The 23,061-nt window shown below is 44.3% G+C and overlaps 1 protein-coding gene and 1 long non-coding RNA gene across 4 annotated transcripts in view; one reads left to right on the top strand and one right to left on the bottom strand.

Annotated features, from left to right (window-relative positions):
- The first annotated feature begins 77 nt into the window (after positions 1–77).
- On the top strand, positions 78–12,528 carry LOC144328990 (uncharacterized). The gene is made up of 2 exons (XR_013394385.1): positions 78–1,356; positions 9,119–12,528. It is a non-coding gene; the product is annotated as an uncharacterized LOC144328990 (long non-coding RNA).
- The window catches only part of CBX7 (chromobox 7), a 25,484-nt gene continuing 14,742 nt past the window's right edge, over positions 12,320–23,061 (bottom strand). For 2 of the 3 annotated variants that reach the window (XR_013394384.1, XM_077934961.1), the window contains exon 7: positions 22,788–22,923. Coding sequence is in view for 1 of the 3 variants with exons in the window: in XM_028745961.2 (XP_028601794.1) it covers positions 22,766–22,923 (158 nt within the window). In the remaining 2 variants the exon portion in view is untranslated. Of the gene's footprint in view, positions 22,924–23,061 lie in introns of all 3 variants that reach the window. The other variant, XM_028745961.2, reaches the window with a different exon arrangement.

Raw genomic sequence — 23,061 nt, 5'->3', positions numbered from 1 at the left:
GAGGGGGACACGTGACGCCAGTAAAGCCCGCCTTCGGCTTCGCGCGCCCCGTTGCTTAGTTTTCAGAGCTTTCCTGCTTCGTCCCCCGCCTCCCGCCCTCGCCTCCTTCTGAGCGAAGGGAGTAAAGGTCTGCAGAGCGCAAGCGCGGACCCTTAAAGGAGCCGTGCGGGCAGCTTTTTGAAGAGCGGGAGGGTGGTGGACGTGCGGCAAGCAGAGGCAGGAAAGTACAGCGTGGACTCGCAGGCGGGGCGGCGCCCCCTCCTCGCGCGAATGTTTCCCGCTATTTCCATTTTCTCAGCGCCCCCCCCCCCCCGCTCATGTTCTGCCTCATTTCTCTGCTCCTGCCTCTGCTCAGGTTGCGATGGAAGATTATGACCACGATGTTGTCATTGTCGCTGCAAATAAAAGCAACACTTTCGAGGGCCGTCGCCTCCGGCAAAGTGCAGCCGGGTTTCAGCTCGATGGGTGCTTTAAAAAAAAAAAGGGGGGTGAGCAAATAACTCTTTGACTCCGCTGAGAGAAAAGCAAAACAGTGGGATTCGAGAGCTTGTAACTCTGGAACATCTTTCTGCAGGGGAACATATTTGGAAAATATAGCATATTCCAGGCCGTTTTAAAAGCAAGATTGAAATCGCATTTTCGATTTGCTGCTGAGAGATTTGATGGGGTCTTTGGCTGTAGGCCTTCAGCCCTGCAAAAATGTTGAGGCTTACACCAGCCATGGAGAATCTCCATCATCCTTTGCCATAGGCTATGCGGCACCAATATTTAGTATTTTTCTTTGCCCTCCTAAAAAAAAAAAAGAATATGTTTAAAAATGGGGGGGGGGGAATCCTCAGGGGCTTTAATAGTACAGTCAATCCTATACTTGTTTATTCAGAAATAAGTTTCAGTGGAGTATTTCCCTACTCCTAAGGAAAATGTGTTTAGGATTACAGTCTGAAAGTCAACACACATCTCTCTCTTGTACACACACATAAACACTTGAGAATCCAGCTCCTGTCACAATTGGTTGCTCTGATTCAGTCCTCCATACAAAAGGATATCACAGACAATCCTCAGCTCTCCCTACTCCACTCCTGGGTATTTATTTTGTGTAGATTTACAGGCAATTTGCAGGAAGTGGTGAGGAACATAGGAAACTGCCTTATAAGGAGCAGTCAGAGGTCTCTCTCTCTGCCTTATCAGGAGATACTACAGTATTGAGTATTGAACCTGGGACCTCCTTATGCAAAGCAGGTGCTCTACCCCTGAGCTACAGACTCTTCTCCAGGAGGATAAAGCTGGAAGAAGGAAGCTGGAAATGGATACAAAGAAACAAGCTGAATAAGATTTAGTACATCGAGCAATGATGAGGTAAATGGAAGGTCAAAGAAAGGAAATCTTAAAAAATTAACCAGTTCATCAATTACTTTCATGTGTTTTCTTCATTTGTTGAAGTTATTAGTTCCTGGGAGGAGCGTAGCTCATGCATCTCTGGCATAGTAGGATATGTTTTGAAGCTTCACAGTCACAGATGCTACTAAAGGAAGAGCAATTAATTTCCACCTCGTACGTTACACTATGTAAATAAGAGAAATAGCCAAACAAAATGTGTGAATGGACACTTGGGCATATGGTCAGTGTGTTCATGATCAGACAAGCTCTCAAAGCTCTCATAATAAAAACAAAACTTTATTATAAACATTTACATTTAAGTGTGTAGGCAAAAGAAACCTAGCCACTAGCCTACCATATTGCTAGTGCCAAGGACTGATTCACACCTGCATGTGTATCATTCAATAACACATGACTCAATGACTCACAGCTAAAGTTTCAAGCTGTGTTACACACATCCTGCCTCTGAATACAGTAGTGAAAACAGCAAGGGTAACAGTTTTCGTTGCAGAAGAGTACACTAGAGATTTACAGTGCAATCCTGCGGAGATCTACTTAGAAAAAAAGTCACATTGTGCAACATTACTTGCTCCCAGGTAAGCATGTGCAGGATTTCAGCCTTATAGAGTCTTTGTTTAATTTGCAACTATTACAAAACATAGCATTATGAAAGCAAACCAACACGTGAACAACGTGCAATAAATATATTGGCGAGCAACTTGTGTAGCCATTCCCTGAGGCTCTATCAGCCAAGTTTCAGCCCTCTGTCAATTCAAGTGGCATGTTGTTGTTCCCACCCCAAGTTGATGTTAATGAGATGACTGAAGTAGCTTCTGAGCTTCCAGTGACTGCTGTGGGCAGTTTCAAATACTACATTTTTACAGACCATGCATGTGTACATAGCAATTTAATAATGCAGGCATGCAACAGATATGGTTGTCTCCATATCGCTTGTAGTTCTTGTACTTTTAGTCCGTGTTTCAGGCCCAGATGGGCTTGTAGAGTATCTTACAACATTTAAGATACAGCCAAAAATGCTGCTAGAGTGGGGATACCTACCTGGGTTGAGTCTGGGAAGTTTGGAAGACTGCTGCCTCCCCTCCCTCTTATGCATCAAATAGGTACACATGCCAGGATGCTGAGACTAGCCGTTGCATATATATGCACAGCAGTAAATCTGTGACGTGTGAAGCACTGCCATGCATGGCCCCATTTAACCCAGACAGTGACTCTGTTACATAAACCACCTTTTCAAACCATGTTCACTGCAAAAAGTAGCCAGACACCACTGAATCTACCATTTGAATTGCAAGCCACTTTCTACACAGTTCAATAGTGGTTATCAATAAAGTGGCCTTTCTTTACATTGTACATAGCAATTAAGTGCTCTGATAAGCTGCAATGGTGCTTGATTACATTTCTGAAGCAATCAGCACTCTGGAGAGCACTTGCTACCTTGTTTTGTTTACAATCAGCAGATGCCCTGAAGGGGAAGCATACAAGGAAATTAAGCATGCAATCACTGTGCAGAGCCAAACTGACAAGGGACTTATTGGAGAAGTCTTAAGGTCAGGCACATAATTAGGGCTCCACATGAGTCCATTTGAAATGCTTTCAGTGTCTCCTTTTATCCTGTTTTCTCTCCCTCTGTGGAACCAAGGTGGTAACATCACCACACCCTTGGGATGTTACTATGAGATACTGTGAAAGCTGGTAATATAACTGGCTTAAAAGCCAGTTAGATGAACTGACAGAGCGCATAAATGGTTCTGCAAACTGCAATGCTTCAGAACCAACTTCACATCCATGGCTGGTCTAGATCAGTGTTTCCCAACCGGTGTTCCGCGGCACACTAGTGTGCCGCGAGACGTTGCCTGGTGTGCCGCGGGAAAAATTAAAAAATTCGAAAGATATCCGGAGAGGCGGCCTTCAGGCGAGTTTTAATTTTAATTTTCCTTCTCCCACTTAATGCCCCACGCTCGCCCGAGCAGCTTGCAGTCCTCGGTAACCACGGCGACCCGAGGGAGGGGAGGGAACAGGGAAGTCGAGGGCGGCGGCGAGCCGCGATGACGTCAGTGGGCCGCGCCGCCTCACCCTGGCACGGTGTGAGAGCCCCGGCTAGTGGCGCGAGCTTCAGAATAAGTGGGATCCGCGTGCGCGAGACCGAGATCGCGGGTAAGGAGCTCAGCCCTGGGCAGGAGGAAGCGGGGCCGCGCGTGCGGGCCACATCCCCACAGAGAGCGAGCCTCCCCCGGCCCACCACTCCGGGCAGGTCCACTCGCATGAGGGGGCGGCGATGGCGACGGCCGGCAGCTTGCCTGCAATGCCATCCCTCGAGCAGGCGAGGAGCCCGGAGGCTACCAGATGCGAGTCCTCTTTCCCACCCTGCTCGGGAGTCCAGAGCACTTGGTCGCATTCAGGATCTAGAGTGGGGAAGCGGGGCTAAAGGGAAGTCCTCTTTCTGCATATAACTGCTAGTTCTCCTTCTGCACAAAACTGCACAAAACTGCTGCATTTTGGGGAAGCCTTGCACCTTTTCTCTTGCTTTCTGAGAAGTCTTGCTTATAATCTTCTCCCTGCTTTTGCACACACTGTACAGATCTGTTCTAAACACCAGGACATTCTTTTCCTTGTTCAGTCATCCTAAGCTCATGGAAAACAACATGACCCGCTCTTCATGCCTAGCTGACCACATCTACAGAACTTGATTGTTATATTGTTTCATGCCATGATCCATCATTACAATTTAATTAGGAGGCTTCATGCCTGTCTAGTTCTACCTTCGATTCCCAGCCTTTAATCCACCGATAATAAATGATCATACGTAACCCCCATTTCTCACATGTAATTCCCGCCTTAGTACTTATGTTAACCAATCAGCAACAAGTTTCTTTGTGTATGTATGTATCAACCAATCAGTGACAAGCACACCTGTGGCAATGCTTGTAATATTCAATAAAACAGGCTCCCAGGGTCCGCCCTGGCCAGACGCTTTCCCCATTTCTTATGTAAACCCAGGCACAGCGCAACAACAGGTGCTGTATGAAACCCTTCCTTACTCTGTAATGCGAGAATTGAGAAGGGCCATTGTTGATTCTGGTCTCAAATCTTCTTATGTGACAGGAATGCTGGATGGAATAGCAACTGCTTCAACTGCAATCGCCCAGGTCATTTTGCAAAAGAATGCAGAGCACCTGGCGGTGGGGCGCACAGGAATGGTGATGCCAATAAGGCTAAACCTTCCAAGAAATGCCCAAAGTGCGGTAAAGGCTATCATTGGGCAAATCAGTGCAGGAGTTCGGGAAACTCCTTAGGGGCCCCACTCCCGGGCCAGGACAAATAGGGAGCCCCCCCCCCCCCGCCGTTAGTCTCCACTATTAAAACCATCTCAAAGGATACACACTCTGATTTTACCATCGACTTAATTAATCAAAAAACCAAAGACACTGTTTTACCTGATGAAATTGTGCTTATGACCACCCAATTACCTCCTAAAGTCGCAGGCTTAATCTTACCCAAATTTTCTGCGGCAAAAGAAGGAATCCAGGTTATTCCTGGCGTTCTGGATCCTGACTATGTAGGCACAATAATGGTTCAGTTTTGGAGCCATATGCCCATGCAATTAAAAAAGGGTGAGTCTTGGGCGCATTTGGTGGTGCTCCCTTCTCATCCTACTGCTTCCATTATGGATATTAATTTGCACGAGCTTTCTTTTATCCCTCCACAGCTTTTAACTGTAGTCCAGAGGATTGGTGAGAAGAAACTTCTTTGTAAGTATAAAATCAATGGAAAAGTTCTGGAAGGCTTGATTGACACGGGCGCAGACATTTCTGTAATTTCCAGTGATTGCTGGGACCCCACGTGGCCCCTTGAGTCCGCTTCTGCAGTCTGGGGCGTGGGTGGCCCCCAAAATTCTTCTAAAAGCGTACAGTGGCTGCCTGTTTCTCTGCCTGATAGTTCTGAAACCATTGCATACATCCAGCCCTGTGTGCTGAAAATCCACCTTAACCTGTGGGGAAGAGATTTATTCCAACAATTACAAGCTACCATTCAATTTAATGAGCAAGCTTGCACTTCCCCTCAACTGGAACTCTTCTGGTTGTGTCCTGGCTATACGTTTAATTACATTCCAGCAAACATCAGCCATGGCACACCTTGCTGTTTAAGCCATTTGTCCATCATTTTACCCAAGAAGCATCATTTATCCCGCTCTCGAAATCGCCGCTCTGAAAAATTGACTAACAATTGTGATGCTTTTGTTTCTCTTCTCAGTAGGTCTGAATATATCTCTTCAGCTGTTTTTTCTCCTAGAAGTCCCTGGATTGGCTGTACGCAACAGTAGAAACATTAATTCTTCAGCTTGTTCTGCAGCAAAAGCCCTGAATTTTACTTCTCAAGTTCTTCATCTTCTGAATAAAGAACAGAGTGGACTATATAATGGACTTTTACAAAAATCGTGCTATCGATTATTTGTTCATGTTTCATCATTATGGCTGTGAACAAGTGGCCGACGTGTTGTTTTAACATCACAGATAATTCTAAAGCCATTCAAAGCCAGATTTCTCATTTGCAAAATCTTACACACCACATTAAACAAGACGTTCGGATTTTCTGGCCTCTGGGGTTCCTTCACCCAGTGGCTTACTGCATGGCTACCTAATCTTACTTGGCTTCGTAATCTCTTTCAATATGCCCTTGTCATTATATGCATCTTAATTTTGTTATGTTGCTTCCTCCAATGCGTTCCTGGCCTCATAAGTCTTTTCTCCCGGCTTCTCTCTCCCCCTCAACCACCTAATAAACTCCTTGCTGCCTACTTTGCGAAATGGCAACACCAACAGTAAACCTAAGGTGAGATGTGGATGGGCTTATTTTGGGCATGCGCTGGCAAACCACGTATCCTGAAATATTTCTGTCCCATCGACCCTGGCGAACTTATTTTGGGCATTTGCTGGCACACCACTAATCCCGAAATATTTTTGCTTTATTTACCCAGAATGCCTCGCAAACAAGAAAAGAAAGGGGGAGATAAAGGGAAGTCCTCTTTCTGCATATAACTGCTAGTTCTCCTTCTGCACAAAACTGCACAAAACTGCTGCATTTTGGGGAAGCCTTGCACCTTTTCTCTTGCTTTCTGAGAAGTCTTGCTTATAATCTTCTCCCTGCTTTTGCACACACTGTACAGATCTGTTCTAAACACCAGGACATTCTTTTCCTTGTTCAGTCATCCTAAGCTCATGGAAAACAACATGACCCGCTCTTCATGCCTAGCTGACCACATCTACAGAACTTGATTGTTATATTGTTTCATGCCATGATCCATCATTACAATTTAATTAGGAGGCTTCATGCCTGTCTAGTTCTACCTTCGATTCCCAGCCTTTAATCCACCGATAATAAATGATCATACGTAACCCCCATTTCTCACATGTAATTCCCGCCTTAGTACTTATGTTAACCAATCAGCAACAAGTTTCTTTGTGTATGTATGTATCAACCAATCAGCGACAAGCACACCTGTGGCAATGCTTGTAATATTCAATAAAACAGGCTCCCAGGGTCCGCCCTGGCCAGACGCCTCATGTTGCACCCGCCTCTCTCGTCTCCTGTGATCTTTCATTCCAACACGGGGCTTGTGTCTGGGCTGGACACATTGGGCTGCCTGTGCCGCTCGACCTGCGGGGAGAAATCAGGGTGGGAGTCACGACCGTGAGGCAGGGCTGCCAAGTGTGGCAGAAGAGGACACGGCCGCCGCACCTGTCCTTAGGTAGGAGCTTCTTCCGTGTCGACCTGCTGCCCTAAAGTCTTGGCTTTTTGGCGGTTGGCACAGAAGGAAGGCAAGGGGGAGGGGAAAAAATTGAAACTTACACTTTCGTGCGTCCCTCCCGGCGTGACGCTGCGCGCTGACGTCACGGGGCTGTAATGGTGGTGTGCCTCGAGATTTTTTTCATGAAACAAGTGTGCCTTTGCCCAAAAAAGGTTGGGAAACACTGGTCTAGATTTCTGTGCACACCCTCCAACTCCCCACAACTTGTTTTAAAGCCATTCAGTCATTTTGATTTATTTGATTATTAGAGTGCAAGAAGCCTGGAATGAGAACTATAGCGAGGGGCAAGCTATTCATTTTGTAAATACAGTTCTTTACAGTGGTAAATGTTATGAAAAAGCATCGATACATCAGATCTGGATTGCTAAGGCACACAGATAAGGGCTCTCAGCTTCACAGTTACAGAACTTCCTACCTCCCCCCAGCCACCCTGCCTCCCTCGAAGGCTAGCTTGCATGCATTGAGAATGGGTTAAATATTCATATCTGAAAAACATGGATTGTAAAAAAGTTGAAAGCTGCCCTTGAATTGCAGACTCACCAGCCAAGGACAGTTTTGCATTTATGTTGACATCCAGTTTGATGAAGGTTAAATCTTCCTGCTGCAAGTGCTTCGTAGTACTGAGACACCTTATTTGTCATCAAAACATGGGAGGCTGCCTCATACCAGGCCCAGACTGTTTGTCCAACGAGCCCAGTAGTGTCTATGCAAGCATCCCATACAGAGTAGGACTAACCAAGATCTCTTTAACTGGAAAAGGCAGGGATTGAACCTGGGACTTTCTGCAAGCATACGCAGGGACCCTTGCTCCAAGCTTGCAGAAGCATGCATGCCTCTCTGTATTATTTGTACTACATAGCCTTGTCAGTCTAGGGCAGTTGTGGGGGAAATTTGCCCCCCCCCCCGATGTTGCTGAGCTACAACTCTCATCAGCCTCAGGAAGCATGGCCAATGGCCAAGGATGTTGGGAGTTGAGGTTCATCAACATTTGGAGAGCCAAAGGTTCCCCACACCTGGTCAAGGAGCTCCAGATGTTGTTGGACTACAAATCCCATCATCTCTGACCATTGTCTGGGGATGATGGGAGTTGTAGTCCAATAACATCTAGGGACAAAAGGTTGACAAATACTGTAGATACTTCAATCTAGGTCCTAGCAATATGGATGTGGGAATAGGGAATGTGGAACATGTGACCCTTCAGATGTTGTTGGATTCCTGACTCCCATGGTCAAGGGTCAGAGATTTGGGGAGTTATATTCCAGCAACACCTGAAGAGCTGCAGGTTCTGCATTCCTGCTCTAGCCTCAAGCCTTGGCAGTGGCTCTTAACTCAATTATCATTATCTTAGCCTCAGTAATGCTTACCCAGCTGCCTCATAACTTCTGCAGCACTGTTTGGCATGCTATTCAACTCATTACATTATGGCAATGCCTCTTCTTACACTTTTAAGACAGCATATTTCTTCTATACTATCACTTCATTCAAAATAACAGTGCCAGGGTTTAATGTGTCAGATTCAAACCAGTGCTTAACCATGCAGTAGACCTAAGAACAGCCTATTAAGTCACTTTTGTAGCACTAAAGTAATTTCACAGACAGATGGATAGGTTATTGATCACCCCTTTCAAGTTAGAATACTTACTGTGTGGTATTTTCCTTTAGACATATGTGCCAGCAAGAAAGAGAGAGAGATTGTATTAGGTGTTTTTTTTATATATATAAAAAACTCATTCACTTGTTTAGTACTGTACTGTTGTGTCCGCCAAATGGTGGACATTTTGACTGAAAGCTTCCTCTCTCTCTCTTATTGGCTCAGTGCAAGTAGCCTCAAGACAGCTAGCTTGAAGTGTAGATTTGAAACACTTAACCTTCATCAAGTCACTTTTCATCAAGTCCTCCCATCCTGTCCAACAGCTATGGAAGCCTATGCAACTATCTAGATAGCAACTCTCATCATTTGAAGACTTGCTGTTGTATTCTGCAGGACTGTGGACATTACCTTTGAAGAGCAGATCCCAGCTTTGTGTCCCAGGCACATTTCAGCCCCACCTCTTCACCCTCAAATTCCAAAAGCAGTTTGTTGAAGAGCTGTATTCAATAAAGAAAAACTTTGGTTGGTTGCAAAGAATTTATTTCAAGGGCCTCTGGCTTGTAGACCAGCTAAGCTTGCACGGATCAGGTTTCCCGACCTTTTCCAAGTCTTCTCCATTGTGATTAGGAGTGAGAAATTTGTGGCTCCTCAACTCCTATTGGATTACAGCTCCCATCTTTCCTCACCATTGGCCATACTGGCTGGGTCTGGGTCACACCCACACATTTAAAGCACTCTTATTCCACTTTAGGAGTCATTAAAGGTAAAGTGTAAAGTGACCCCTGACCATTAGGTCCAGTCGTGGCCGACTCTGGGGTTGCGGTGCTCATCCCGCTTTATTGGCCGAGGGAATAACAGCTTCCGGGTCATGTGGCCAGCATGACTAAGCCGCTTCTGGCCAACCAGAGCAACGCATGGAAACGCTGTTTACCTTCCCACCGGAGCACTACCTATTTATCTACTTGCACTTTGACGTGCATTCGAACTGCTAGGTTGGCAGGAGCTAGGACTGAGCAACAGGAGTTCACCCCGTTGCGGGGATTCGAACCGCCGACCTTCTGATCAGCAAGTCCTAGGCTCTGTGGTTTAACCCAACAGCGCCACCCGCGTCCCAGTTAGGAGTCATTGCTCTCCCCCAAAGAATCCTGGAAACAGTAGCTTGTTATGGGAACTGAGAGCATTAACAAACCAGATTTCAAGATTCTTGGGGCAGGGGGAGCCATGAATAAGAGTGCTTTAACTATATGATGTGGATGTGGCCTTGGTCTAGTTCAAGAGCACATGGAAATGAGTACAATGATCCACCACAGAAATCTGCTTAGGCACACAGATAAACCTGTTTGTGTGGAAGTCAGAAATCTATTGTATTAACTCAGCACTCCCAGAATCCCGCTATTTTGGGGTGGGATTCAATCATATACTGGCAAATTCAGGTTGCCAAGCTGTAGTTGATAGGGAATTTTTATGCAACAAACCTGCTTCTCCAAAAGATCAGATTTTTTTGTAGTAAGGTGAAATGCACCAGAAAGCATGAGATAACATTTGCTTTGGTGCAGCAGCAGCATCTAACCTCTCTGCCAACCAATCAGAATGAACTGCTCATCAAATAGCCAACATCATCTCATTTACCAGAAAATAAATTACGATGAATGCTCAATAAACCAATGGTCTGTGGAACAAGAGCCCGTTCCTTTCCTTTGCCTATTCCCCTGGCTCAGACACTGATGGGTGCATGAGCAGAGCTTTCTTTCTGTTTTTCCTGCCCCACCCTCAACTCTGCAAAATATCCATAATACAGCCAGAATGTTGGTTTATGTCTTGAACTGCTGCAAGCTGGCAGCTGCAGAAAGCCTGATATTCTTACTCCAGTGCTCTTTGCTACAGTAATTCTTTAGCAACGCCGCATACGGCCAGCTGTTGAAATCTCTTTCAGTTATGATACTGGTCCCCGGAGATCTGGCTACAACTCTGCTTGTGAAGTAAGTTTAGAAATATCCCTCTTCATACCTCCTTGTGTCCTGAGAGACCAGTCGACAGGGAAGCTTATTGCAGCAAGAGGGTGAAGACAGCTCAGCTTCCTCACCAGCCTGTCCGATCTCTGCCTCTTGGCCCCCTTCTTATCCAGCTTCCACTTCTGCCTCCGATTCTGGACTGCTCTCTGCCACGGCCTATTCCTGCTCACTAAACCCTGTTTCCTCTTCAGCTTCTGACACCTCCTCCTCCCAGTCTTCCCCCTCTGGCCACTCATCCTTGTCCTACCACTAATCCCCTGAGCTCTGAGCCTTCTTCCCTTGGGGGTTCCATAGCTGGTACCTCCCACCATTCCTCTGCATCCAGCCAGTCCATGACAGCAGGTTAGGGCTGGGACTGACTCGAATAGCTGGGTATCTTTTTTTCAGCCCAAGGGCCACATTCCCTCGTAAGGAACCTTCCAGGGACACAGCTAGAGGCAAAAAATGGGCAGAGAAATTTTATTTATTAAATTCATATCCCACCCTTCCTCCCAAAGGAGTCTAGGCAGTAATGAACGCAATTCCATGTCAGCAGACAGTATTCCAGCCATGTAGAATCCAGCAGTTTTTCACCTCTCCACTCAAGCAAGCAAGAAGCAACCACTACAGTTCAAGACCCCATTTGTTGTTATTGTTGTTTAGTCATTTAGTTGTGTCCGACTCTTCATGACCCCATGGACCAGAGCACGCCAGGCACTCCTGTCTTCCACTGCCTCTCTCATGCTGGTAGCTTCGAGAACACTGTCCAACCATCTCGTCCTCTGTCACCCCCTTCTCCTTGTGCCCTCCATCTTTCCCAACATCAGGGTCTTTTCCAGGGAGTCTTCTCTTCTCATGAGGTGGCCAAAGTATTGGAGTCTCAGCTCCAAGGCCCTATTTAGAGCTATGCAAAAGCACTCTTGGATCAGGGCAGTAAGGCATAGTGGGTACACAGTCTTGAAGGTGCTGCAATTGCCAGGGGATTCAATATGCAGCAACCTGAGGGTGTTCTGAATACAGGCACCCCAATTGTGCAACTCTCCCAGCCTTGATACAGTGTCTTATAAGCTTTGGTGCCCAGACAACTTATTCAACTTGGGGTTGAGTCCGTGTTGTTTCACTTTGCAAGCTACTATTTAACTGGGTATGCGCTCTGGCCTGTTTTTACTGTTTCCTGATAGACTGTGTGGTTTTATAGTGTTTTATCAGTATTGTACACCACTTTAGGAATCTTTAATAATAAAAGCAGCATAAACAAGTTTTATAAAGTGAATAAAAATAAGTAAAAGAGAAAGTGAAATTCCAAATGCTAGATAGAGAGCCTGAGAAGCTGGTGGTTGTCTGCGCACCCAGAGGTCAAAGGTTCCTCAACCCTGGTCTAGTCACTCTGGCTGTGTGCTATTCTCAATATAGTAAAAAGAGTGGAATGGGCTATTTTTATATATACACACCCACACATATAGCACAGATGCTTCCAGAAAGAGGGCCTAGCAAAGAACAATAAGGGTTGAATGAAGACACAGAAACAGGATGTTAGTTAAATGTCAGTTCTCATTTATTTTATTTTATTTTAATAATCTTGTTTGCAACATTTACCACATAAATCATCTAAATAAATAGATGCTGTACAGTCTCTTAACCATCGTCAGTACAAAAATAAAGCTGCACGTTGAGTCAATTAAAACTCGCTCTGGCCCTCTCATTTGTATTACAATCTCTGTTTGCATCAAACACTCACTCACGCACAAAAAGGCATTAAAACTTTGATATATGTCTGTATCTCTTAAATTTCGTTTGGAATTTTGTTCCCTCAGCCCCTCCCTCCCCCAATACATTCAGTTAGTCTGTACAAAAACATAACAAAAACAAAGAACTGAGAAGCTCATTCTGTGCAAAGGAAGCTTTCGTGTGCAAAGGTTTTAACTTGGGCGTCACGTCAAGAAAACACCAAATTGGATTTCAGGCCAAAAAGGAGAAGGGAAAGAAAACCACTGAGCGCAAACGCAAATACACACACGGAAATTCAATCTTTTTTTAAAAAAGCAACACCTCAGGTCGGTTTCTCTTTTCCCACCCGTTCATAACTACTTTGCCCCTTTCTAGCTCCAAAGAAAACAATATAGAATCAAGCAACTAACTCAGACCGAGAGACCAAACAGTGCAAACGAGGAAGAACATAGCTCAGACACCCCACCCCCCTCGACAGGATATGGCAGCCTTCAGTAACCTGGTGTCCTCCAGATGTTTTGGACTACAACTCCCATCAGCCCCAGCCAGCACAGTTATAGCAGCCAGGGCTGAGGACAGTTGTTATGGACAATATGTTTACCACTTTTTACCTCAAAGCATACTTTTTGTGCCTCAAAGCGACTTGCGTTATAAATATTAAAACCAAAAAATAAAAGCAGCTAGAAGGCCTAAAGTGCTCATCCAAGAAGATATTGATAAAAGGAACAAATCCTACTCGCCTCACTTAAATGGATGAGCACCAATAGTTAGTTACACTCCCAATTATGAACCAAAAACCTAGGTAAATAAGATTTTTCGCCTGGCACCTAAAAACAGATAATGGCGTCAGGTGTGCATTGCACAGAGGGTTGACATAGGGAGAGGCGTTCCTTGAGGTATTGGGGTCCTGAGCCACATAAGGCTTTGTAGATTCAAGCCATCACTTTGAACTGAGCCCAGAATTTAACTGGTAGCCAGTGCAGTTATGCCAGGATTGGTGTTATGCACTCAGGCCCTCTTGCCCTGATCAGCCAGCTACAGTTTCCAAACTCTTCAAAGGCAGCCCCAAATATAACACATTGCAGTAGTCTAACCCAAGGCTACCAAAAGATAACAGAAACTAGTCTAGAGGTTGTAGTCCTAAACATCAGGAGGGCACCGGGTTGGCAAAGGCTGATATATGGACTCCTTCAGAGATAGGTACTTGGCACTGAAACAAGCCTCCTAACCTCATTAGCCAATTATAATGCCCCCTTTTGATTTCCTGTAAGCTTTCTACTTCATGGTATTTCCTTAACCCCCCCTTTACAAAATGGGTCACCATTTAATACAACAGTCAGGAAGAAAAAGCTGCTGCATTGCTTACATCCCACCCTAGAGCCTGACCTAGCCCCACAACCCTAATAAGCTGTTAAAGTGCAATTTATCAAGGGGACGGGAGTCCGAAGAGATGCATTAAAAATACATTATATACACATACTTATAAATGGAAGAGATCCACAACGCTGCATTTGACTGACTTGCCCTAGGTCAGAGGGATTGATACTGCAGGCAATTTTATTGCTGATGCCTGGAAAGTTTTTCAAAGAGCTGTATGGAATCCTAGAGTGGGAAGTATTATGCTCTCCTTGCCTGGAATGAGGAGCCTACGGTAAGAGTCAGCCAAAGCATGAAAGGCTAACTGCAAGTCGTGAAGAGGAAGTTTAAGAGCAGCTTTGTGGCCTAACGTGACTGCACCTGTTATCTTGCCAGATGCCATTAGAAAGCACCAGAGAAATAAGCTTTTACAGTGGAATCCTATGCATGTTTCTCCAGAAGGAAGTCACGGGTTCACTCCCAGTTAAGTGCATAGGGACCGCAACTCGGGTGCCCTTTCCTGTGCGCTTCAGGCAATCTGCAAGCTGGTTGCCAGTCAAGATACATAGGAAGCCTAAACAATCTGCATTACAGGCAAGTGCAACCTGTCTGACTGTGGGGTTGGTCTGGAACCCAACTGTTACTGGTTTCCCCCTCTACCTTAATTCCTGGTACACTTTGTCACAGGACTATTCATACTGTGACAGTGTTGAGATAAGTGTTGAGGGGTGTTTTGGCAGCAGTAGGATCTGTATTTTCCCCCATAAAAGGGATAGATCAATATTTTTGATTCATCTTACGAACTTCGGTACCAGCACAACATTCACCTCTTCCTCAAAGATCTTGTTTCACCTCCTTTCCTCCCATCAATTCTGTTGGTTTATAAGCTTCAGAAGAGGACAGTATTCCATTCTCACCAAGAAAGGCAAGCTAACACCCAACATGGATTTGAAAACACACCTTTCCCCACTTCTTAGGACTCATCAAAACCCAGCTTTCACTTCTGGGCTTTGCTTGCTTTGTGGTAATTTTTTGTTCAGAACATGTTTACTATGCTCTTCTATATGTGCAAAATTTACAGTGTTCAATATCAAGAGGAAGAGACAACGGCTGCCTCTTCCAAGAAAGTCTCTTATCGTTAGAAAGGAAAACCTGATCCACATCTCACCATTTCTTCACATGCTCACATCTCCTTCCACTTCTTAATGGATTGCTACACTGCAGGAATGGCTATAACAGGTTCACCATTCCTACTTTATACAGTCTTATGAAGCCAGCAGCATAAACTGTCTTATGAAACTGCATACAGTTTCCTTACTTCTTTGCTCTATCATCAATTTTGGCTGAAGATGCACCAATACCTGAAGGAGCATCAACTTCACTATATAGCCGCTTACGAAATCAACTCTTTATAACCTATATAATATGGTTGGGGGGGAGGAGATTATATTTTGTACAAGTGAAGTACCATCAAGAAAACATGCCACTGGAGAACATCAAACGACAGTGCACATAGTTCTCCAACTTACGATGCATTTCATTTTTAGATAAGAAACATATTCCTCTGTCTACTGTGTTTCATCTTTTCTCTACATCCACCCACATCTGCCATTACCTGTTCCCTAGTATAGTTTCAAGCCAAATGCTTTTCTGGATTAATACTCACACACCAACATGGAACATTACAAGATCCCAAGCTCTCTCTAATGTAGGGCATCAGAGCATACTATGCACATATAGCATTTATACACAGTAGTTACATTAATTGAAAATATGGCCCCCTTTCTACACCTCTCTTCTCACAGGAACCATTGTCCACACACCAAAAAAAAAAAGGGTAACAAGTTAATGGCAATGCAAGGGGCATAAGGAGAGTTATGTAAACACCGGCTGATAGCATTCATCATACTGTGTGAAGACCCATTATATTAGTTGACTTGAGCCCCTTAAGTCCACTGACTTCAGCAGGTCTATTCTGGGTGTGACTTAGTAGGGCATCACCCATTCATAATAACTAGCCTTCCCCAACCTGATGACCTCCAGATGTTTGGGGCTGCAACTGTCATCTACCCCACTTGGTCAGTGGCCAGGTATGGAGAGAGTTGTATCCTAGAACTTCTGGAGGACACCCAGGTTGGGGGAAGCTGCATAAAATACGATGATTTTATTTAAAGGAAGTTTGGTTTAGACTCATCGCTTTGGCATCACTTTATATAAAATGGGTTGTTTTTGCCAGGAAGGGGGTTCCTATTTGCAACGTTACAAATGCTCCACGTTACTGAAGTGATGCAGTCCAACCGCAACAGTGCAGCAAGGACGTTACTAGAAATGGAAAAGAAAACAACTGTACAACTGTTTCGGAGATTTAAGAATAAATACTGCCAATGGACAGTTCCTTGGAATGACCCAAGGGCACTCTTCATGTGATCAGAATTTCTCAATTGGTCGATTTTTATGCCATGCATACTTGCCAATCATAAACACGCATACAGTAACAGTAATTGTTTGTAACATCACCACATCCCTATCTATCATTCTATTGCCAGCTAAATCAAGAACACTACAGATTTAACTTGTCTGTAGTTAAAAAGGGAGACAATAGTACTAATACTATTGGTACCAAGGTCAGCACCCTGGAAACTCAGCTCACGTACCTATGTACAAACCTGATACAAAGCTTGGAACTTGCTTCCGCCATGTATGTTAATTCTCTAAAGTGCCATAAAAGTTGCTACAGACCAGGGATGCTGACCCTCCAGATGTTGGGCTACAGTCCCCATCTTTCCTGACTACTGGCCATGCTAGCTGGAGCTGATGGGAACTGAGGTCTAACATCTGGATGGCCACAGATTCCCCATTCCTGCTATGGATGAACAGTCTTACTTCTTTCAGAAGTCACCAGATGCTGCTGCGAAGCTTCTTTAAAAATAAACTGAAGGTGACTAGCAAACTCTTCCACCCATTAAGTCAAACGTCTATTTCCTCGTCTAGATCTTTGAACTGAAACGATGTACAAATTACTGCGACGTATTTTGGCAAGGTGTACAGTGTATGGTTTGTTTTAACAACTAATACCCTGCCACAGTTTTAACAGAGAAAAAAAAAGGGGGGGAGACTGCAGAGCCATGGCAACCATGAACCCCACTGCACACAGTAAGGCATTTTTGCAAGGAATGAAAGATAATTACAGCAACACCCATCAAAACCTCCTGCAAGGTAACACATCTAGGGCTGGCGATACCAAGGGTTGCCAGCTGCCACCACCCTGGCAAGCCCCCTTTGTGTAACCGCTGTGTGGCACACAGAGATTCAACAGACACAACTTTCCCCAGCATGAAATGCAGAACTCTGCAGCTGCTGAATTTCTGCCTATCACACAGCTGTTATACAAAAAGGCACAGGAACCCTGTCTGGAAGGGGGAGGGAAGAGAAGAGAAGGCACAAAGCCTAATGGCAAGTCACTGGGCACATGGAAAAAAGTCTAATGGGGTAATAAGGTTACATAAAGTGCAACCCACATAGAAAATATTGCTTTAAAGAGCACATTTCTTTTTACACATGGCATATCCTCAGGGGCAACTCAGAACAGTCACATATAACTTAAGCCAATCTTATAACCAGTGGATTATAACTATTGGGACCATCCAATTTCAACTGAATATTATAACCACCTACTGGAGCCATGCAAATGTTCAATTTAAGATGCACATGCTCACATGTACAGGATTGTAGTGGATGGGGCCATTTCCCCTTGTCGTGATATTCAATTTGTTTGGCTAAGGAACAGGTTTTGTTCATTTCTATTCCCTAAGGTTTACAAAGCCACTAAGGTGGGTTAGGGGGACAATGCTGCATTCTCCGCTTCTTCAGCATTCGCACACAATTGCCAGATAAGAACTCAAGGAACAAGCTGCTTTGGAATTGCGTTATCGCACCAGAATCAAGACTTTTTGCTCCTGGTAATTAGAAGGAGACTCCAATTTCAGTGTCTCCCTGACCAGGTTTGTAAAGGGAGAGGGGGGGGGGGAAACCCTGCACAAAACATCTTTTCACTAGCAAAAGCAACACTGTTTGAGAGGACACAGACTTGTATCACAGAGCCAGCCACAAGACAACACAGTTCAAACCATCAAAGAGGGAGGGGAGGCAAGCATCCTTTCTGAGGCCGACAGCCCAGGCCTTCACATTTACTGGGAGGGATGTTACACATACATTTTGATAAGCCTTATTTTCACATGTGGCACTGGACCACAGCATGAGCTTTGAGAAAGGCAAATCATGCCACTGATATATCTAAGGAGAGGTGAAGTGCCTTTTCCCAGCTGAGTTTGATCCTCTTAAACTCAGCCTCTAACAGCTGTAAAAGTTCCAAATCAACAGCAAAGATGATCACTCTCTTCTGGTGCACCCAACATGGCTAGAAATGGTTTCATGCAAGGACAGATGTCAGTGACCAAATTTTTTCAAAGTTACAAAACACACACACTTGAAACAGAAGCAGTTTCTTTTTCACTGACTGCTAGGGCTGACTCCTATACAAACCCCTATAGAAACCTTTTTCTTATTATTAAAGTGGTGGCAGGGAAGAAAATAACGTTTTGGATACAGGCCTGGGAAGAGATTGAGGGCACACCTGCATTGCCATGCAGACATGCACCATTTTGTCAGCCATTCTCTATCCCTTCCACAGAAAACCCTGACAATGACTAAAGAATTTTCAGTACCCTTATTAATTCCCAGGATTCTCTGAGGGAAGTAAGCCAACATATATTTGGAGTGTCCGCATGGCCTTAAAGGAAGAAACAAAAGTGCCAACAGAAATGGAAGTCACATAACAATGCTTGCTTTCTGCTGTTTAAATTTAGCGAGATGGGGAAACACCTAGGAAGACATGGCTTTCCTTTTGCAAAAGCAGGTTAAAGCAGAGCAAGTCACAGCTGCAGCGAGCTTCCTAAACTCTGTGGGGAAAATGGGGCCAAGACTTCATAGTGCTTAGAAACCCAATATTGTTTTAGATTTAGATTTAATTGTTTTAGATTTAGATTTAATTGTTTTAGATTTAGATTTAATTGTTTTAGATTTAGATTTAATTGTTTTAGATTTAGATTTAATTAAGTATTGGTTTATAAGTACAATGTGCAGTCAATTTGTATCACAGCAGAAACCCATGGAGGGGTGGAAGGAAGTCAGAGAGTCAAATTGAAGCAGTAAACATGATGTGAAAACTGGATGTTATGAAAAATGGGGGGGGGGGGATGAGAGAGAGACCCAATTTTGTTATGCAAGTATTGTAGCCCAGCCCTTTATGGATCAGAAACTATACATGGAGTTGATCTTGAGTTGCCAACTTTTCAACTGACCCCTGAAGCTCTGCTGTTTGATCTGCAGGAATTTAAACGGGAAGGATTTTATGGCACAGAGAAGCCTTTCAGGGCATTATTGCCTGCTAATTTCTGCAGATCAAGCCACTGTTATGAGGCACAGCTTCAGAGGACGGTGAAGAAGTTTGTACTGGTTGCCAACCGAACCCATGCATTTGCATCCTGCAATATGATCTGCTGATATGTCTCAGTGCAATAAGTACCTGATGTTTTTTTAAAAAATGAGGCCATTTTTTCATTTCTGCAAAATGGTCCATTAATGTACGGTAATATAGACCCACCAGGCCCCCACAAGAGACAGCAATGGGCGCAAAAACTTAAATTTCAGCAGTGGAAATAACAATGTTATCCTCAAAACACTTGAAGTAGCCAAAGCTCCCATGAAACACAAGAGATCTATAGCTCTAGCCTTTTGGTGGATTAGACTAGAACCTAACTAAAGAAATCAAATTTGGGGGAAGTTATCCCAACCTATGCATACACAATAGTAAAAAAATAATAATGCCATTTTTATCTGCTTCTAGTTTCTGGGAAGAGCCTGTCCAGCTCTCACATTCTGTCCAGGCCTTACATTAAAAAGAAATCAGCACCGAGTCAAGCTCTTGCATCACTAACATTGTCTGGAAAGTGGAATATTTATAGCCAGGCATCCAGATAACCCAGATGTCCTGGTATTCTGCAGCCTGATGGAAAGACAAAGACGAGGCCAGAATAAACTGAGGGACCATGTCCAAGAAGCCATCCCCCTTCTTTGTTAGCATGAATAGTTTAAGATAGCATGATTTATACCTTCAGACCCAACAATGACCTTTCTCCTTTTAACAGCTCTGGGACAGGAGAAAATCCATAGCACTTGCACTACTTTTAAAAACAGACACTATTATTGAGGATGGGAGGTGACGCTCTTGCACAGTACTGAAGTGTTCCTCCAAAAACTGGTTTCGGGTCTGTAGTGAAAGATTTATTGCAGGTATCTGGGACTAGAAACTCCACAGGGTGTTAAATTCAGCTTTCACAATCTCTAGAGACTAATGTAATTTCACACACCTAGGGGAAGAAATGTTCTTTGTAAGCTAGACGATGAGGTCAGTAAATAAGATCATCGGAAGGTGCACATCATCATTCTATTGCTCCATCAGTTTCTCTTTCACCCCCTAATTCCTAAACAAGTCGTATATGCAGATGTCAGTCCCATTCATTTCAGTGGGATATAAACTGAAGTACCTGTGGCTAGGATTGCAGCCTTGCCTTCTAGCCTGCCATCCTCACTCTCTAAAGGAAGATAAATTTTGTGGAACTTTCCCTTTTGCTTAAGTAAACTTAAAGGAGCACACAAGCACAAGAAAATATTCTAAAGCTATACAGTTCATAGATACCACCGTTCCTTATATTAAAAAAAAAAGTCACAAAGAAGTCCAGCACAAATTTCAAGGCATTGAAGTGCAAGACAAGGCTCTATAGAAGTGCAAGCAGCTTCTCCCTGGCAAAGGCTAAGATGTTCACACACACACACACACACACACACTTATTTGTCAAGAAAACCACACACAAGCATCAGAGGCTCCAGTGTTGAACATCAAGGGCAAAACTGAAGTGGAAGAATTTTATAAGTCTCATAAACATATCTCAACCCCATTCCCTTTCGCGCCAATATTTCTGACCCCTTACTTTGATCAGACAGGACAATATTGGCCAGTGTCCATATCTGCTACACTACCAATTCAACAAGGCAACAGCTACAGTTCTTCTGACTCCACAAGGAAGTTCTCACTCTATCATCACCTCCACTCTTACCCACCCAAAGCCCCATGCCTCAAGCGATATATGAAGCCAGTTTCATGACAATGGGCAGATAATGGAAGTCCACAGCAAAGCTTGAACATGGATAGAATTTTATGCAGCGTTTCTCTAGTATCCTGAGCCTGGCAAATATTTAAACACAAAACCAGAGAGATTCCCAACTACCTCCTGGAAGTTGGGAATGCCTTCACCACCACAATTGATAACGAGAAGAAATGTCCAAGTGGGGCAGGCTGAAGCAGTTGTTTAAAATTAACAAAAAGTCTTCCAGCTATTTATATAAGCAGAATTGCAATCACCGGGCAACTCCATCTGTATGCATCCAAGAACGGCAAAAGACGGGCATGTAAAGCTACAGCTCATTACCGGATAGCCGTAGTGGCTTAGTTCTTACACATCACATTATTCCATCAGCCTGCCAGAGGAACAAATATCTGCTTCTCATGTGGTTATGTTTGTTCCAACAGGGGTTCAGAGGTTTCACTGGCACTGCATGCGTGCTGATGCACATCCAATCCCTCCTCGCCATGACCCATCATCAGTCCTGCGGATCCTCCACACAGGACACAATCATACTCTGCTCTGGGAGGATTCAAGCTTCCTAGGTCCAACTGTTTGCGAAGAATCCCTGCACATCTGCCAGAGAACCACTGGATGATGCACATTGTAGAGCAGCCTCCCCATACCTTGTCCTCTCCAGATGTTTCAGACAATGACTCCCATGATAGCTGACCACTGGTCAAGCTGCGTGAGGCAAACAACAGTTGCAGCCGAAAACATTTGGAGGGCACCAAGTTGGGGGAGGCTGTTCAAGAGCATGCTCTCAGTGGGTGTGCAGTGATAGTCAGACCTGGTAGGATTCACTTTACCCCCTACTTAAACCAAATGTAATTTGGCTGTGCACAGAGAGAAGTCAATGAAGACGTTCCCTGGAGTGACACAACAAAGCAAGCCGGAGTACAGGAAGTCTCCCAAATGTATAGCATGTGTGGAAGCACTGTGGAGGCCGCATCTTGTACAGTACAGAAAAGGGAGGAAGCAGCAAACATGGGAACTCAGCCACCCAAAGGAGGGGGACCACTGCTTTTCACAGACACCACTGGGAAGTGATGAAGTAAGATCAACTCTGAAACATGGAAGAATACAGGTAAATTTGTATTTAGCATCTTCCTCTTTTCTGAACATTCCCCGGGTCCTTCCTTCGATTGCAGATATGCTATAATTGATATAGGGAACGGACATTTTTCCAGAATGCACTGTGAATAAATGTCTTTGCCAGTGAAAAGAGCTTCCACTTCCCAAATGGACAAAGCAACAACACATAATATCTATATACTCTCTCTGTGTCTTTATAACAAATGAGGAGAGAAAAAAATGTACAGGCACCCCCACGTTGCCTTCTTTTTTTTCTTTTTTTCTTTTTTTGCTTATTTGAAAGGGGAGCAAGGGAAAGAGAGAGCCAGTGAGATCAACAGTCAAAATAAAACCAAAATCCTCTGTAAACATTTGTGAAGGAAATTTTTCCGGATTTTGTTTGTTAAATAATATAATTAAATCCACCCACCCCTAGAAAAATCTGATTGGGAGGACGGCGGGGGGCGGGAATACACACACACACACACACAAATGAAAAACAAAACGAAAAGGAAACAGAAATCTTCCAAGCATGAAGAAAAGAAAAACGATGAAATAATAATAATAGAAAAATGCAGATTCAGAATGGGATGCTCCTGTCTCGGAAGAAGCCCTCTGCCATTTGTGCTTCTCTGAAAGTCACGGTAATGGAGTTTGCTGTGATGTCCGTCACTGTCACTTCATTTGGCGGCAGGGCGGGGCTCCAGGAAAGATTGCCTTCTGCTGCCTCGGAGCTCACTGTGGAAGAGGAAGGAGGAAAGAGAACAGCATGTGAGAGGGAGGGGGAAATGGGAGACCAATAGGAATCAACAATCTTGTTCTTATGGAACAGGCTGGCCAACTACGAACTGACGCAAATGGGGGGGCGGAGCAAAC

This window comes from Podarcis muralis, chromosome 10 (genome assembly GCF_964188315.1).
Source record: "Podarcis muralis chromosome 10, rPodMur119.hap1.1, whole genome shotgun sequence".
NCBI lineage: Eukaryota > Metazoa > Chordata > Lepidosauria > Squamata > Lacertidae > Podarcis > Podarcis muralis.
Note: the sequence above shows the minus strand (reverse complement) of the source record. Positions and strands in the feature narration are given on the sequence as shown.